The 15465-nt window shown below is 36.8% G+C and overlaps 1 protein-coding gene across 1 annotated transcript in view; it reads right to left on the reverse strand.

Moving 5' to 3' along the window:
• TTC29 (tetratricopeptide repeat domain 29) overlaps nt 1-15465 on the reverse strand; it is a 120820-nt gene that overhangs the window by 46503 nt on the left and 58852 nt on the right. Inside the window, exons 9-10 of the mRNA XM_031553020.1 lie at nt 8055-8146; nt 2698-2821 (exon numbers count right to left, since the gene is read on the reverse strand). Of these exons, the coding sequence (XP_031408880.1) occupies nt 2698-2821; nt 8055-8146 (216 nt within the window). The remainder of the gene's footprint in view (nt 1-2697; nt 2822-8054; nt 8147-15465) is intronic.

Genomic DNA, 15465 nt, shown 5'->3' on the forward strand with positions numbered 1-15465 from the left:
TATAAACCACTTGCAGTCACCTGTATATTACCTTGTTACTAGAACCTGCTTCTCTTGCACCTGGGAGATTTTGCAGCTGAGAGGCCAACTCATAGAATGACTCGTGGCACAATAGTAAGAAAATCACTCTCCCTTGCAGCTTTATTTTTAAAATACAAAAAAGAACGCTCATTTCTTTATCAGTAACTGCATCATTTTTAGTTGCCTGGATAGTATTTTGAACATGCAAATCACTGTTTCAATGTGAAGTATTAATACCAATTTCAGCCAAGCCAATTAGGAATTATCACCATTGTTTCATTGTCATACCTTCAGGAGGAAAAGTCCTAATTTACCACTGGGATAATAAATTTTAGAAAAGAAATATTTAAAATGGAAAACAACAACAACAAACAAATGAGGCTAATGAAGCAGTGAACACAAAACAACAGAAAGAACAGAAATGAAAGCCTACAGATTTATGGGAGCAAAAGTTTGTATGCTCAAAGACATTATTCCTAATTAAACAAAAAGAGAAATAGTAGGAAAGAAAAATATGTCAGCCATTCCTAAACAGAGAAAATCCAAAGATTTTATCTGTTTATCTGAACCGTACAGAAACCCAAAATTCATTAATCCAGTAAAAAGGAGCATAAACTGTAGTAGATAGCACAAGGGCTGCTCCAAAAATAATGCCTCCTATTTTATTATGTTGGCTCACAACATCAGAGGCAGCTGCTGGTGGGATGGTAGCAGAGGCTGAACCTTCCTACCAATATTTGACTACATTGTTGCTGTGTGACAGATGACAGCAGAGGGGCAGTCTGACAACATGGCGTCTGACATGGAAATGCTTATGAAGCAAAGGTGTGTCACTGAATTCCTCCATGTGGAAATAAATGGCACCCACTAACATTCATCTACATTTGCTCAACATTGTTAGAGACCAAACAGCGGATGTACGCACAGTGAAGTGGTGGGTGATGTGTTTCAACAGAGGTGACAGAGATTTGAAAGATGGCCATACATATTTCGGTGAGAGTGGGATGCAGGCTCCTTGTTCACTGGTGAAAACACATAACTAATGGTAGTGACTATTGTGAAAAATAGTGTTCTGTAGCTGAGAATTTGCTCTACCCAATAGTGTTATTTTGCTCTTTATATCTGTTGCTGTTTCCGTGGAAATAAACAGAAGGCATTACTTTCAGAGTGACCTACGTATCTTGAAAGAGTTAGAAAAGTATAAAAGCTATTTTTTTTTAAATGTAAATTTTAGAAAAAAAACTGAACTTCCTGACCAAGCAGGAATGAAGAAAATAGTAAATGAATGTAATTATATGGAAAAAGATAAGTTATTTGTACTGATAGCTCTCTCCCCTCAATGGATCATTTGTGGTGGAAATCTTGACCTCAGGCCTACAAAGAAGAAAGTTTGATATTTTTCTGAGCAAAATAAACCAAAAAAGAAGTCAAGAAACAAGTCAAAGGGAAAAAAAATCTTGTGAGCAAGTCATTATGTTCATCTCTTACCTGATATTGAAAGAACAAGTTCTGGCTATTGCCAGCGATAGACAAATTATGTCCATTATTCAAATTAGGTATAGCTGGCCTGCTCCATGGAAGGTGCCTCCCTGTTCTCCAGTTTGTGAAGAATCCTGCTGCCCTGATGCTACAAACTGACCTGACTGAAACTATGTTCAGAGATGTCTGATACTGTCACTCTCTACTTGTTATAGTAAGATTGGAATTCCCTTCTGCATTGTGGAGACCGGAAGTACAGCCTACTTTCATACTTGTTGATCTTGATCAACTGCTTTTGCGGATCAAAATTTGTATGACTGTTAAAAGCTGTGTGAAACGTTAAAAAAAAAAAAGGAAAGAAGGAAGATAAATTCCTGCTTAAATACAACAGGACAGCAAAATTAGGCGTATCAGCACTCAGTAATGAATAAAGAACAATTACAGAATTTCTGCCAAAAAGTTTGCCAACAGAAACACTTAAGAGCTAGAAAGCGTGAGGTTTACTGCATACGCCTGTGTACGTACATATATACAAGCTGAAAATTTCAGCATTTTACCAGTAACATCTAAGGTGCTGTTCAGAAATAGACAGCATGATTTAGAAAGGATATTCCTATCTTTAGTAAAAGTGTTTCCTAATTTCTGCATTGTCCAGCCTGCTCAGCAAATTCAGAGACTGGCACATGGCTCAGAAATAAGGCACCTCAAAAGACCCTAGGGACCCCAGTAAAGGTAATTCTTTGTTGCCCTTAGCTTAGAACTGTCTGTCACCGCCCATCCTCTGATTTAAACAGGCCAAATTGGAGCCATCAGGTTGGATGGAACATAAAGAATCGAAAGCCCTTGTACTGTCGATACTAACCTTTGGCACCCATTTCATAAATTTGGCTGAGAGAATGTAAAGAAGAAGTCAAGCTAAGATTAAAAACTGCATATTAATATGCAATATAATATATATTCATATTTTAAAAGCACAACTTTTAAAGTATAATAAAATTTCAGTTGTGTTAACTGATGTCTCTTTAAGAGCATGCATGGCCCCAGCTGTGATTTGGATCTGTAATTTTCACAATACTGAAAGGTTCTTCTGATCTGAATTTGGGACTTGCCATTTACCTATGGTAGAACAATAACCCATGTATTAAATGTGGTGTGAAATGTTCACCTTACCCAAAACTTAAGGCATATTTTACTTACTCCTTCATTGTAAATGTTCCCGATCAATACACATGCATCCACCACACTTTGGCTTAGATGAGCATTCTCAGCAACCTTCTTAAATTCTTCCAAGCGCGTAAGACTTTCAGCCACTTTTCCCTGACTGAAGCAAAGGACAAGGGACAGAATTAAATATTCACCCAGATGGTGCCTCCAAATGCTAAGGATTTATGCCCCCGTTCCTCTTTGAGTTTATGTTATGATGACTCATCTGCTTTGTGGTAAAACTTAGACTGTAGATGGTTGCTTCAAAGCTTCCTGTGCCGAGACCAGTCCACGCAGAACATCTGAAGGCAGAATCAGATCTTTTTGAGTGAAATAAAAAACCCTCAAAGTTCTTTAGAAAACTGTGCCCTGTTTTAAGGACAGTAGTTAAAATGCTGTTGACAATTTTGCAGGGTTTTTAGAATTTCCATTTATTAAATCTCTACTTTTTTTTCCTATCTGATCAGCTGATAATATTTTCAAAACAATTGGACCTCACATCCTGACAAGGGGAGAAAGCAGGAATGCTAGCTTGCCTAACTTGGCTTTTCCTCGCTGCTTCTTGCTACACAACCCTGGCAATACAGCAGCAGCTCTATAATGGTGCTGTCTCTTAATGCTGGGGATGACTTTTCGTGAACATAACACTGCACTTTGGCTGGGTAGATCAAAGGTTGCTGGAAAGACACAGGCAAACCTATAAACTGTGAATTGCAGGTGTCACCTCCAAATCCCAGTGAGATCAGAGCAAGCTGAGGGTCACAGCTGAATCTAAGTTGAAAATTGGCTAATGTAGATTGGCAATAACACTTGCAGATTTCCATGTTATTATTATTATTATTTTTAATAAAGCTGGTCTTATTAACAACATCAGATCTCTACCATATGGTTACAAGATATAATAGACATCTAGGGTTCCTTGTGAGTAAGGCATTATGCTCTTTTTCCCTTTAAGGCTGAAGTGTTACTGCAGCTGACCTCAATATGAGCCATGAACTTGAGCCACTAATCTAGGACTACAGTATGTTAAATGTCAAGCTACCAAGCAAGACAGAAAATGCCGTCTCTTAATTAAGAAACTCACAGAAACAGAAATTTCTGTACGTGATAAAGAACTATGATTTATTTTCTACTTTAAAACACTTTCAGGTTATATTCCTGCCATAAGTGACTGACTAGGTTTCATCTGTATTTTGGTTTTTACTGCAAATCACATTAGTGATCTGTGCTTTCAAAATCCAGCACGAGTCTGCAATTTTCTGCCTTATCAAATGAAGTAATTATAATTGGGTAGAGTCTTCCACTGGAGAGGGAACACAGTAAAGCATCACAGCAAATTTACAATTTTTCAGTGACTGAAAAGGGCCAGACTCCTATAAAAGGATGCTAAAACAATGGAAACTAACATGTTTGAAACGTTCACGTATACACTCTCAAGTAAAGCTTAGTTGTCAGCAGAGCTGAATTTGATACCATTTCCTAATTTAAGTATTTTAATGAGAATATTAAATGTACTAAAAACATATGCCAAATGTCAAAAGATTACTAAATTTTAGACTTAGAAACCTCTTTTTTAACCTATGTTTTTTCCAAAGAAGAGAAAATTGAGTGTATCCCAACAGAAATCCAGCATATGGTTTATATAAGTTAAAGGACAAGGTTAAAGTGTTAGACAAATATTAATTCCAGTTTTTCTAGTTTTCTATATGCAGTGCACAGGTGCAACTTGAAGAGCATATTATATGATACAATCATTAAATCCATTCAACCAGACCTTTGAGAGTTAAAAACATATATTCTGAGGAAAAGGACTCCTCGGTCCAAGGAATGAGAATGAAACAGTGCAGAATATTTGTGTATCAAGGTGATTCCAGTTTCCAATTGGGAAAACAGGACTGTTAACACCCACATCCCCTGACAACTGTCCAATTATGTATATCACACTTGGCCTACTGTTTGCAGTAGAAGTAATCAATAAAGGATGTGGTTGAGTGAACATAGATTTTGGTTGAACCAATGCATGAAAACTTAATCATTTACTCAGAGTGGAGAAATCAAATAGAGCAGGGATGAAACAGCCACTGAGGGGTTTGTTGATTGTGCCACCAAGTTTGTGGGGTAGAGGCTGAAAGTAATAAAGCAAATGGAATCAGTGACAGGAGAAAATGTAAAAAGGGTTCCTTAATTTCATGAATTGATAGAAATGTTTTGATGTATTTTTGGTCATTTTGTATATTTCAAATAAAAATCTATGCTCCGTGTATAGAAAATATAAAAATTGTTAGGGCATATAATATCTTGCAAGCAAGCAGAAATCAATTTGACACATACTAGAAAGATGGTTCTCAGAGTTAGGACTTCACTTATGCCAACTAGCAGCCAGTTGGTACAGTCAACAATTTTTTCAAGGAAGTTCTTTTAAAAGAGCTACAGCTTGAGGTATATAAAGTATGGTAGAAGGATTACTGAAACACTTCATCCTGCACATGACCTGATAACATGATAAACAGTCTTCTTGCTCAAAGATCTAATATTTTATAGTTCCTTCAAAAATCGACATGTTATTTTTTACAGCCATATACTTTCTCTCTCCTTAGACATCACCTTCCTAAATGCATAAAATGCAATTTTCTAAAGATATAGTCATTCATGATCCCACAGAACAGTTATGATGACTTCAGCAGAAGAGATTACACATCTACAGCAACTCATTTTCCAGTTTCATGCTAAAATGCCCTATGAGATTTTTACTCCTATTAGACTTTTATGAAAATATGCACCTTTTATAGGATTGCTCATGTGATTGAATTGGATGTATAAATCATGCGTCCACAAGAAGTCATTACCATGGTGGACACTGGCAGAATAAGTCAAGAACATGATGCTATTATGTCAGATATTTCCCTGGAAAATGACATGCCTAAATGCAGATGATAAAGATTTTCTGTTTCCTATAGTCTGCGGAAACATCTGTAGCAAAGATTTCAAAGAAATTTCTAAAGCTATAGACAATTTCTGAGCCATAAGGGAGGACTCTGCTGCTTTCTCTAATATGTCACAAGGCTTTCAGTACAGACTCTCACAGACATTAAGATTATAATGCACTGTTTCAGAAGCTAGAGAAATACAATCATCTCTTTTTTTTTAAAGGCATTATCCATCACATTTAAAATGACTTGCACAAGTCTAGTCTAGGTAAGGCTAAAAAAATCCCACAAAACAGATAGTGATCGAGTCTAGAGACTTCTACCAACAGTAATTATTCATGCATTCATCCAGTATTTTCTAAATTTACCAGACATTGACTTCTTTGCTATATCAACCAAAAGTTTAGTATGAAAGTAAACAGAAACTTATATTTTTTCTAAATTAAAAATTTAATAGCCTCTCTTTACATTAGCTTTTTCTACATAGTATTACACTGTTATTTCATGCCTTCTCCTCCAAGTACCAAGGAAGAACAAGCAGAACTGGACTTTTTATGAAAAGTACTGCTGCCGAGTTTTGAAAACTAAGTTTGCTGTCATCCTGTCTTACAGAATGTTTTCTATTAGGGAGTAACACTAGCAAAAATGCATTTAAACAGAAGGACTTGCTTAAGACAAAGATCACAGAGCCACAGAATAGTTAAAGTTTGGAAGAGGTGGATATCAAGTCCATCTGCCTGGCTCAGAACAGGGTCAAATAGAAGAAGATTGTGTCCTGGGGGTTTTGAATAATTTTTGAATGTTGTTTTGATCCAACAACCTTTCTAGACTACCCGTTTCAGCATTCATCCTCACAATAATTTTTTTGTGTGCGTTTAAGTGGACTCTCATGTATTTCAGTTTGTGATCATTGTCTTCTGTCCTGTCAGCGAGTACCACTGAAAAGGGCCTAGCTCTGTCCTCTTTACTACTGTTTGAGAGATACTGATTAAATCCCCTCTGAGCCTTCTCTTCCACGGGCTGAAGCATCCCAGCTCTCTCAGCCTCTCCTCCCAGGACAAATGCTCCAGTCTATCATCTTTACAGCCCTTTGCTAGTCTTGGTCCACTGTGCTCAAGTCTCTCTTGCACTGAGAGATGGAGCACATACAATGCTCCTGAGGTGACCTCACCAGTGCTGAGTAGAAGTGCAGGATCACGTCCCTTGACCTACTGGCAATGCTCTCTGTAATGCAGGTTGCTTTTTGCCATAACTTGACATTGCTGGCTTCTTGGGCTACTTGGCTCATGATCTCTTGTTCACTAGAAAGCCCAGGCTCTTCTCTGCCAAGCTTCTTTCCCTCCAGTCAGTCCACAGCCTGTACTGGTGGTGCCTGGGGATATTCCTTCCAGGGTATAGGACTTTGCTTTTCCCTCTCCTGAGCTTCACAAGACTCCAATTAGCCCTTTTCTGCAGAGAGGCTAGATCCGTTTGAATGATACAACCATGTGATATATCATCTACCTCTCCTCAGTTTTACATTAACCACAAGCATGCTGATGGTGCACTTGGTCACATTATCCAGGTTGTTAACAAAGGTACTAATCAGTACTGGTGCTGATATCAACCTCTGGTGTCCTGGGTCTACTGCTTGTGACTGGCCTCCCACTGGGCTTCATACTAAATGCACGTAGGTGCTTTTATTCCAGAGTATCTAAAACAGAGAAAGGAAATCAATATGCATTTTCTAGGTATGCCCTCTTGGCTGTCATAGGCCACTTTTTATCCAGACTACTGCTTTTTGTAAATTCAGGGAACTCGTGAATACTCTTGAGAGCTCAGACACCTCAATTCTACTGTCTCACTGTATCATGGTAGCCAAGTATGTCAAAGTCACTCATAGCAATAGCTGGCGTACCAGCAACAACATCTTTTGCAGTTAAGCTTACACAAGTTTTGAAAATGCGACCTGATCTTTAAAGTCTGTTTCGTGGCTTCTGTGCTTCTCTAGAATGTTCAGAATATGAATAACCGTATCAGAGCGATGAAGCATACTATATTCTTAGCGTTTTTCTATCTTTTTTTAGCCTGAAAAATACGCCTGGATTTCAGTTCTTCTGCAAGACCTTTCCCAATTTTGTGGAAAAAAAATAATATAAAAAAAATTAAAAAAAAAAGAAAAAAGCCCTCAAATTATGGGGGATAGGAGAGGGGGGGCGGGGGAGTATAAATCTGTTTATAGGTACAGAAAAATCTTTGGATCATACATTAAAAAAAATTGTAAGAGTCTAAAATAACTTTCAATGAAAGGGTCACTTACTGCAAGAAGGGCGCTGCTTAAAATTTAAGCAGTCAGTAATGGGAAGCGACAGACCTCTAACAATTTAAGTCTTTCACAGTTGAATGAATCTGCAGTGACAGCCAGACAAGGATGTGCTAACCTACCTTACCAGGATCTTGTCTATAGCTTCATATGCTCTTCTTAGGCCTGCAGAATCACACAGTGCTGTGAAGATTTTTATAGATGTGTTCAAAATCTGTGAAACAGAAAAATAAAACCCAATAACTACAATGCTACGGATTTCTTTCTTTTTTTCTTTTTCTTTTTTTTGGGGGGTGGGGGTGTGTGTGTGCATATGCGTGTAATCCTTGTGCTCATAAAAAATGCAAAATTAAAGTTTTACTATATTTGTATTTTTTTTTAATTAGTTGTAATAGAAACAAGTCTCTGATCATCACTCATAGTTGTTTGATACTACACAATAACTACAAACTAAAAAGATCAAACTTGTATTTAAATGTCTCCGTTTTGGAGCTTTGCAAAAAAATGAAGAGATGTTACCAGATTCACAATTTAAATTTCCTTATTTATAATTTAAAATATTTCAAAAAGCTGTGCTTTCATGAATTTCTATGAATCAATACATTAATACAATGCCCTTTGTATTCAAAGAGTTTTAGAAAATACATTCAAATACAATTTATTTATTTTTCTTTCTTTAAAGTATGAGAACTTTTTTAGTATAATTCAAGTGCATAAGAATTGAATAAATTGCAGCTTACATGTTTAAGCAAGGATTACTTAAAATACTGTCGATAATTTTGTTATATTTATGACTAATTATTCAGGCACACTAGCAACCTGTTAATATTGGGACATACTCTTTTATTCGTGTCCTCTCTCATAACTGAGGGCTTACAGCCACTGCACAAAGCATATGATCTTAATTTAACACTGACATCACCTGTATTGCATAGTTTCTCTTTTCATTTCCAATGGTGGCGAAGGGAGAATGCATACGAAATTAAATCCTGTTCTTTCCTTCTTCTCTCTTTGTTGCTTGACCCAACCTATTACACACATGAGAACACAGGAGATCTCCAAAGACTATCTATGGAAATCCTTTTTGCACATTTCCAAGAAAGGAGTAGTGAATGTCATTTACCAGCTTTGAAAGCGGATGGGAGATGCACAGGGACACGTGACAGTAGCGTGCATGCCCCAAGATGCCTATTTATGGTGAAGTAAAAGATAGGGCCCTTCCTATTAAGACTGCATCCCCTGTCATTGGCAAAGCGCGTGGTTCAAAAGAATACAACTTGTGTGTGCTAACCCTATGGATGTCACCATTTCTACTTTGTTTCTACTGCACAGCTTTCCTAGCTCTTGAAGGAGCTTTACTACACATAGATGTATTGCTAGACAAGGCTGTTATTTTTCAGCTACTGAAGCTCTGTGTGTACCAAATGTGCGGCTTGGTAATGTACAGCATACTCCTTATCTTTCCTCACGTACTTATCAAAGTTGTGTTCTGATGTTGTACATCAGCACTGCATCCTATACTTGAAGGTCATTCTCAATTGAGTTACTGATGCATATGATATGACAAAAAAAAGTGAAGGCACTACTGTTATGAACTTGTCACATCAGTTCAGAACTCACCCTAAACTGGATGCATAAGCATAGCTGTGAAGGCCTGCAGTCTGTCCTTCTGATAATCCAGGCTGGGAACAATAATGTGCAGGTGTCCAAGAAAGAATACTTGGTTCTGCATTTAGCTCAGAGGACCTGCAACATTTGCTGAAGTAACAGTGCCCATGTCAATAAGCCTGCCATGATAGCATCAGGTTTCTAAAACTTTATGTGCTGGCCTGAAAATCACCACCACTTCAAACTAACCTCTGTATTATTAAACTAGGACACAGGGCCTCCAGTGGTTCCTATCTAGCACTGAAAGCACTTACGTGCCCAAGGCTTAGGCTGCTACACTCTTTTTTTCTGTCAAACATATCACAAAACCTAAAAAGTACAGATGAAAGCCAAGAAAAAGGCATAGCCAGGGCAGCTCAAATAGAAGGTCAGTTCATTACATCTCTGCAACATCTGCTAACAAGAGGCAAGTAAGTAAATAAATGAAGTCTTTTTTCTTTTTTTAATTAGGAACATTCATTTAAAATCCAAGATCTTCAAAAATCGTACGTATCATTCTAAACAGAGATTAAATAAAAATAATGAAGTCATCTTGGGGAAAGAAATATTGAGAGATTACGACAGAAAACATATGAAAAAATATTCTAGGTCTGCATTTCAAATAACTCCTCCAGCTTCAGGTACTTGGTGGGGACAGAGAAAGAGACACATTTGTGATGGTAAGAAGCAATTCCCCTCTATGCCAGGAACCATTTATGTAGGTTATGTAAAAAAGGGCCTCCTCACCTACGGTTTGTGCTTCATTTTCAACATTCAAGATAGGAAAAGAAGAGGATGTAGAACAGAATAAAACACTGGATTAATACGTTAACATTAGAGGATTTCACCCAGAGACTCTTGTACAATTTTAATTATCATTTAAAATGAAGAAAATTACAGATCTTTCATGATGATGAATCCAATGGAATTGACACAGTGATTGCTACCGGAATTTGTAAACAGCCTGAAAACACTAAGTGGACACTAAAATGTCCTGATTTATTTTCAAGGGATATTAACAACCAGTTAATCTATTTGTATTCCTATGAATACTATGTAAGAAAAGACATGCTTGTGGTAAGAGTTCAGACTGAGTAGGCATGGCTGGGCCATTCACCTGCTAGTACTCTGATAAGGGGATAAATATTGGGAAGACTGACCATCCAGCTTGCACGGAATTCACATGCTCCCTTGAATGCTGATCCGTGTTTAAACACACATGTAGGTCAGAAACAGGTCTTTCATTTTGGCCAATCTGTGCAGAAGACAGCATCATTCAAGGAAGAGGTGGAAGATGTCAATAACTAGTGCTGGAAACATAAAAATGCATAATGAATGTGCAGTTTGGTTGTGTTTATGATCTTATGGAATACAACTACCATTACACAAAGGATGGAAAAATTGATTTAGACTGCAGAACAAATATCTGCTTGTTAAGGGAACACACTTCTGCTCCAGTATTTAATGGTAAATACTGTACATTAAAATTTCATCTTGGTAATTTTTCTCCTGGTAAGGAAATGCAAATAAAAATTGTGTAAAGAAATACTGAATGGGACTACATAAGAATCTGTATTATTAAAATACATTTAAAATAGTGGGCTTGGGCATTATACAAATCTAGCTGATTTTCCTTTTCAAAAAGTCAGAGTTTGCAGAGATTTAGAGTTTCTGAAGGAGCAAAACATATTTATTTATTTACTTATTTTCCATGTACCAAGAGTTTTGAGAAAAGATGCTCCTGCAACAGTTTTATCCTGATGATGCTAGGTTCAAGCATCGTTGTAAAAATTTCTGTACTGTTTCAAAGAGTACTTCATACTCCAATTAACGTGTGCGTAAATTTCATGGTATATGAACTTGAACCAATTAAAATAATGTATGGTTTGACTTAGAAAGAAAAAATAAGGTAAGACTAACAAAATAAAGACTATTAAAGCTGCAACAATTATGTTCACAAATTAGGTTTTTGGCCCTCTGTGAGCATGCACAAGGACCGTCTCAAAAAATAAAAACTGTCTCTTAAAAAAAAAGAAGGAAAATCAAAATCCAATACAGAAATGAAGACTGAGTTTCAGTAACTTGTTCTCTAGGGTTCGAAGAAGTGGTAGAGTGGTAGCGTGAAGACTTGAACTTTATCTTCTATATTACAGATCACTGTTCAGAGTGCCATCCACTATTATCTCGTTGTATATTGGGGAAAAAAAAGGGGTGAAATTTTTTTTTTTTTCACTCCAAAATGGAAATTAAAGTATCTGAAGTAGCAGTGTATGATTGTTTTGTTTTCTTTTTCATAGCAGTTGCATATGAGTGCATCTGGAAGGAGGATAGCTACTCTGGAAGCAGCAGTTTGATTAGAGAAACAGCCAACTCCTGTTTCTTTGCAACTCTACTGTGGCTACAATTTGTTACAGCACAGAAATAAAGCAAAATAAGGGTAAATTCCCAAAGTAGATCTTATTTGTGGCATAGCTCTCACACTAATTCTGTACATAGAGATGAATTACACGTTTGCCTCCTTAGCCAAGAAAAACATCAGTCAGATCTCAGACCTAGATTTGCTTTTCCGTTATTTCAGCATTCTGCCATGTGACCCTCCTGGGGTTATGCCATTAACACCATCCACTCTCTCAGATCTGCCCATTTCCAAAATCTCACCTTTTAAAATTTTGTTCTTGATGTTATCACACCTGCATTCCTTTGTATATACAGAAACACATTACACATCTCATTGCTACACACTGTAGATTAACAAAATAGGACACAGGCTTTGCTAAACCTCAATATGTACATCTGGGGATAATGGATGAAAGAGTAAAAATTGAAGGTATGAATTTATGTTGAATAAAGAATGCCTATCCAAGTCAACATAAGATTAATGTTACAGGCAGCACTTTATCATTTTGGTAAAAACATTACTCTGACAAAAACACGATGGGATAATATTGATTTATAATACTGTAACTTTAAAAAACACAAAACCACAGTTCTGCTCTCAGCTTTGGCACTTGATATTATTGTCAAACTTTATTGGAAACACATTTATTTTGATTTCTGAAAATCTAACAGTGTTTAGCCATTTCACGGCTGGTGAACAGTAAAGATGCTTCTGCCTCATTTACAGATCCTGAACATGAATCAAACAATCAACCGCAACATTAGTCAGAGAGAACACTAGCTAATCATTTCTGACAGGCACTGCAGTAGCAGGCCAGGGCCCAGCCTGGGATAGCAGCATCTGACAAAATTTTTTTCTAGAGCCAACAATAGACGTTGGAAGATAGAAAATGCAATCAAGTAATGCCGGCCTTGTACCACTTAGTACCCCATATATTTTCAGAAAGAAAACATACTACGCTAACGGTCACCAAATAATCTTTTCCATACCATTCAGCGAAAATAAAAAAACAATACTGTCATATGCATAGGCATTTTCCAGTTCAGTGAACTCTGTCCCACAGCTCCCCAATAAATGCATATTTAAAAATAAAACGGATGCTTTTTAGTAGCTCATGCTGTAACTCTGATAATTCATTTGCTGTAGATCATGAGAAAAATCAATCAGAGGTTCTGTCACAGAGTTACCTTTCCCATCTTCTGTACTATGCTGAATTCACCACAGGGGCCAAACTGCAAAGCTTATGGAGCTTGAAGTGTGCATAACAGAAAGGACCTATGCATCCATTCCACTGCAACTACTTTCACTAACCTCACGAGGAGAATCCATAGACACACAGGTATTCTACAGGAAAATCAGAGCAGTTTTACTTTCTTCATGTTTTTGAGGTTGAGAATGCAAATTTCCTCTCAAAACTGCCATTTTTCCTATAAAAATGACATCTACTGTACATAAGGTGGACAACATTTTAATAAAAGAATAAAAATCAAAATTAAAAGAATTCGTTTTCCCCAATTCCCTAATTTTCTGGTTTGGTTTTTTTTTTTTTTGATCAATGTTTACCCCTTAACCAGTAATATACTGAATTAGATGACATTTTGATAACATTTCAATACCAGTGCAGCCCTTATTACCATAATTCAAGTGGGTACATGCCTGTGGCAATTCTGAGTAAGAACAAAGAAGATTTTCACAATACAAATTTGGACATATTCTTAGTTTGGACAAAACGCTGTGTGCAAGAGGTTGAACAGCAGTAAGAAAATTATATTGCTCATTTAATGTATTGATTATAGCAGAGCTTATTGATCCCAGGAAAACAATACACAAACATCAAACGAATGGCAGCCCTTGCCTTGTTAAATGCTTGGGCATAACGAGCACCTAGAAGTAGTATAATATTCAGGTTGTATGCTCACAGTTAAGACATACTAATACTGGATGCCATGCTGAGGAATGAGGGGGTAGTCCTTGAATTGCTAGGATTGCTCTCCCTAGAGCACAGGTTTTTGATAAGAGGTGGCTATTATTAAGGTGCTACTTGGATGACACTGCTGGAAAAATAGTTGCTCCTTCCATTTCTCTCCTGTTATACTTGGCAAGCAAGTGTAATATTTACATAATTTTACATAATGTAATATTTGATGCTCTATGAACTTTCACAGCAATGCTAGCTTCAAGTTATTCCTGTCTATATTTGCTTGGAGCATTAAAGCCCTGGGGAGATAGATTAATGTTTCACTTATTTCTTAACAGTCTATCAGGACAGAATCTAGATTCTTTTCTGGTCTAAAGCGTTTCTTCTACACTTTACATAACATTCAGAATATAGGTGTTTTGCTTCAATTCTGAATGGGAGATAAGTAAATAAAAACAACTCATTAAAAACTTCATTTCCACAGAACCACTTCTACTTTCTGTTGGATTTCATGAGGTCACGAGTTGACTCTCAATGCTTGGTTTTTCTGCAAGCAAACTTCAAAACCAGGAAATGTACAGATGATAGAATAAACGCTAACTTCTGTCCTTATTCTTATTTTTTTGCTATTAGCTTCTGTATTACTGTTGTTAATTCTGGCCTTCTGGACCACTAACAGTGAAATTCTCATTCTCTGTAACTACAACTTTTGTAGAATTGCAGTCATCATTCTGTTATTTAGCCCACCTCAAAAGGATTTTATTAAAATTAAAATAATAATAATAATTAAAAAATAAGCCAGTTCAGAGCAAAAACCTATGCAAATGTCAAAGCCAGGTATTTAAATATCTAATTATTGTACAATTCAAAATTTTGACTGCAAAAGACATTACCCTAGTAAAGGTTGTTGTAATCTTCATTTAGTACAGGAACACAATGTTTTTCCAAACCAGCCACTGTTGGCATATTTTTTCAAAATAAAGCATGGCTTAACAGTCTGGAGTGAAGAAGCTTCATCTGTTACACTTTAACAGCAATATAAGAGGAAAATACAGTTTATGTACCCTTTCCATCCTGACAGATGTGACAATAGCTGAAAACACTACGCCTGCCAAGAGCTTTTATCAAGTATGTTATAACAACTAGTAATAAGTGTAAATAATAAATGGCCACGATCTTATGGGAAACGGTGGCAATACTAAACAATTTTTGGTGCTTGCTGATGGGAGTCTGCTAGTCTTGGAATTCCCTGGCTTCCCAGTAGAGTTTTGGCTTGACAATAAACAACAGTTTAATACTTGATCTAATCCCAGCCAGGAGGTAAGTTCAACAGCAAGCTTTTGCAGATGTTCACATCCAATAATCTATCCATAATTGATGAAACAGGGAGGTCAGATGTAATGGTTGCTACTATTCCAGCAACAAATAAATGGTTATTGACAAAACAAGCCAGTGTGGCGCTGAGTGCCGAGCAGTGACAAGCATGAAACAGTGCTGAGACAGAAGTAGTGATGTGAATACAGCCCTTCATCTTGAGAATTCCTCAATATGATGTGTGGCATGAGGGCCA

This window comes from Meleagris gallopavo, chromosome 4 (assembly GCF_000146605.3).
Source record: "Meleagris gallopavo isolate NT-WF06-2002-E0010 breed Aviagen turkey brand Nicholas breeding stock chromosome 4, Turkey_5.1, whole genome shotgun sequence".
Classification (NCBI taxonomy): domain Eukaryota; kingdom Metazoa; phylum Chordata; class Aves; order Galliformes; family Phasianidae; genus Meleagris; species Meleagris gallopavo.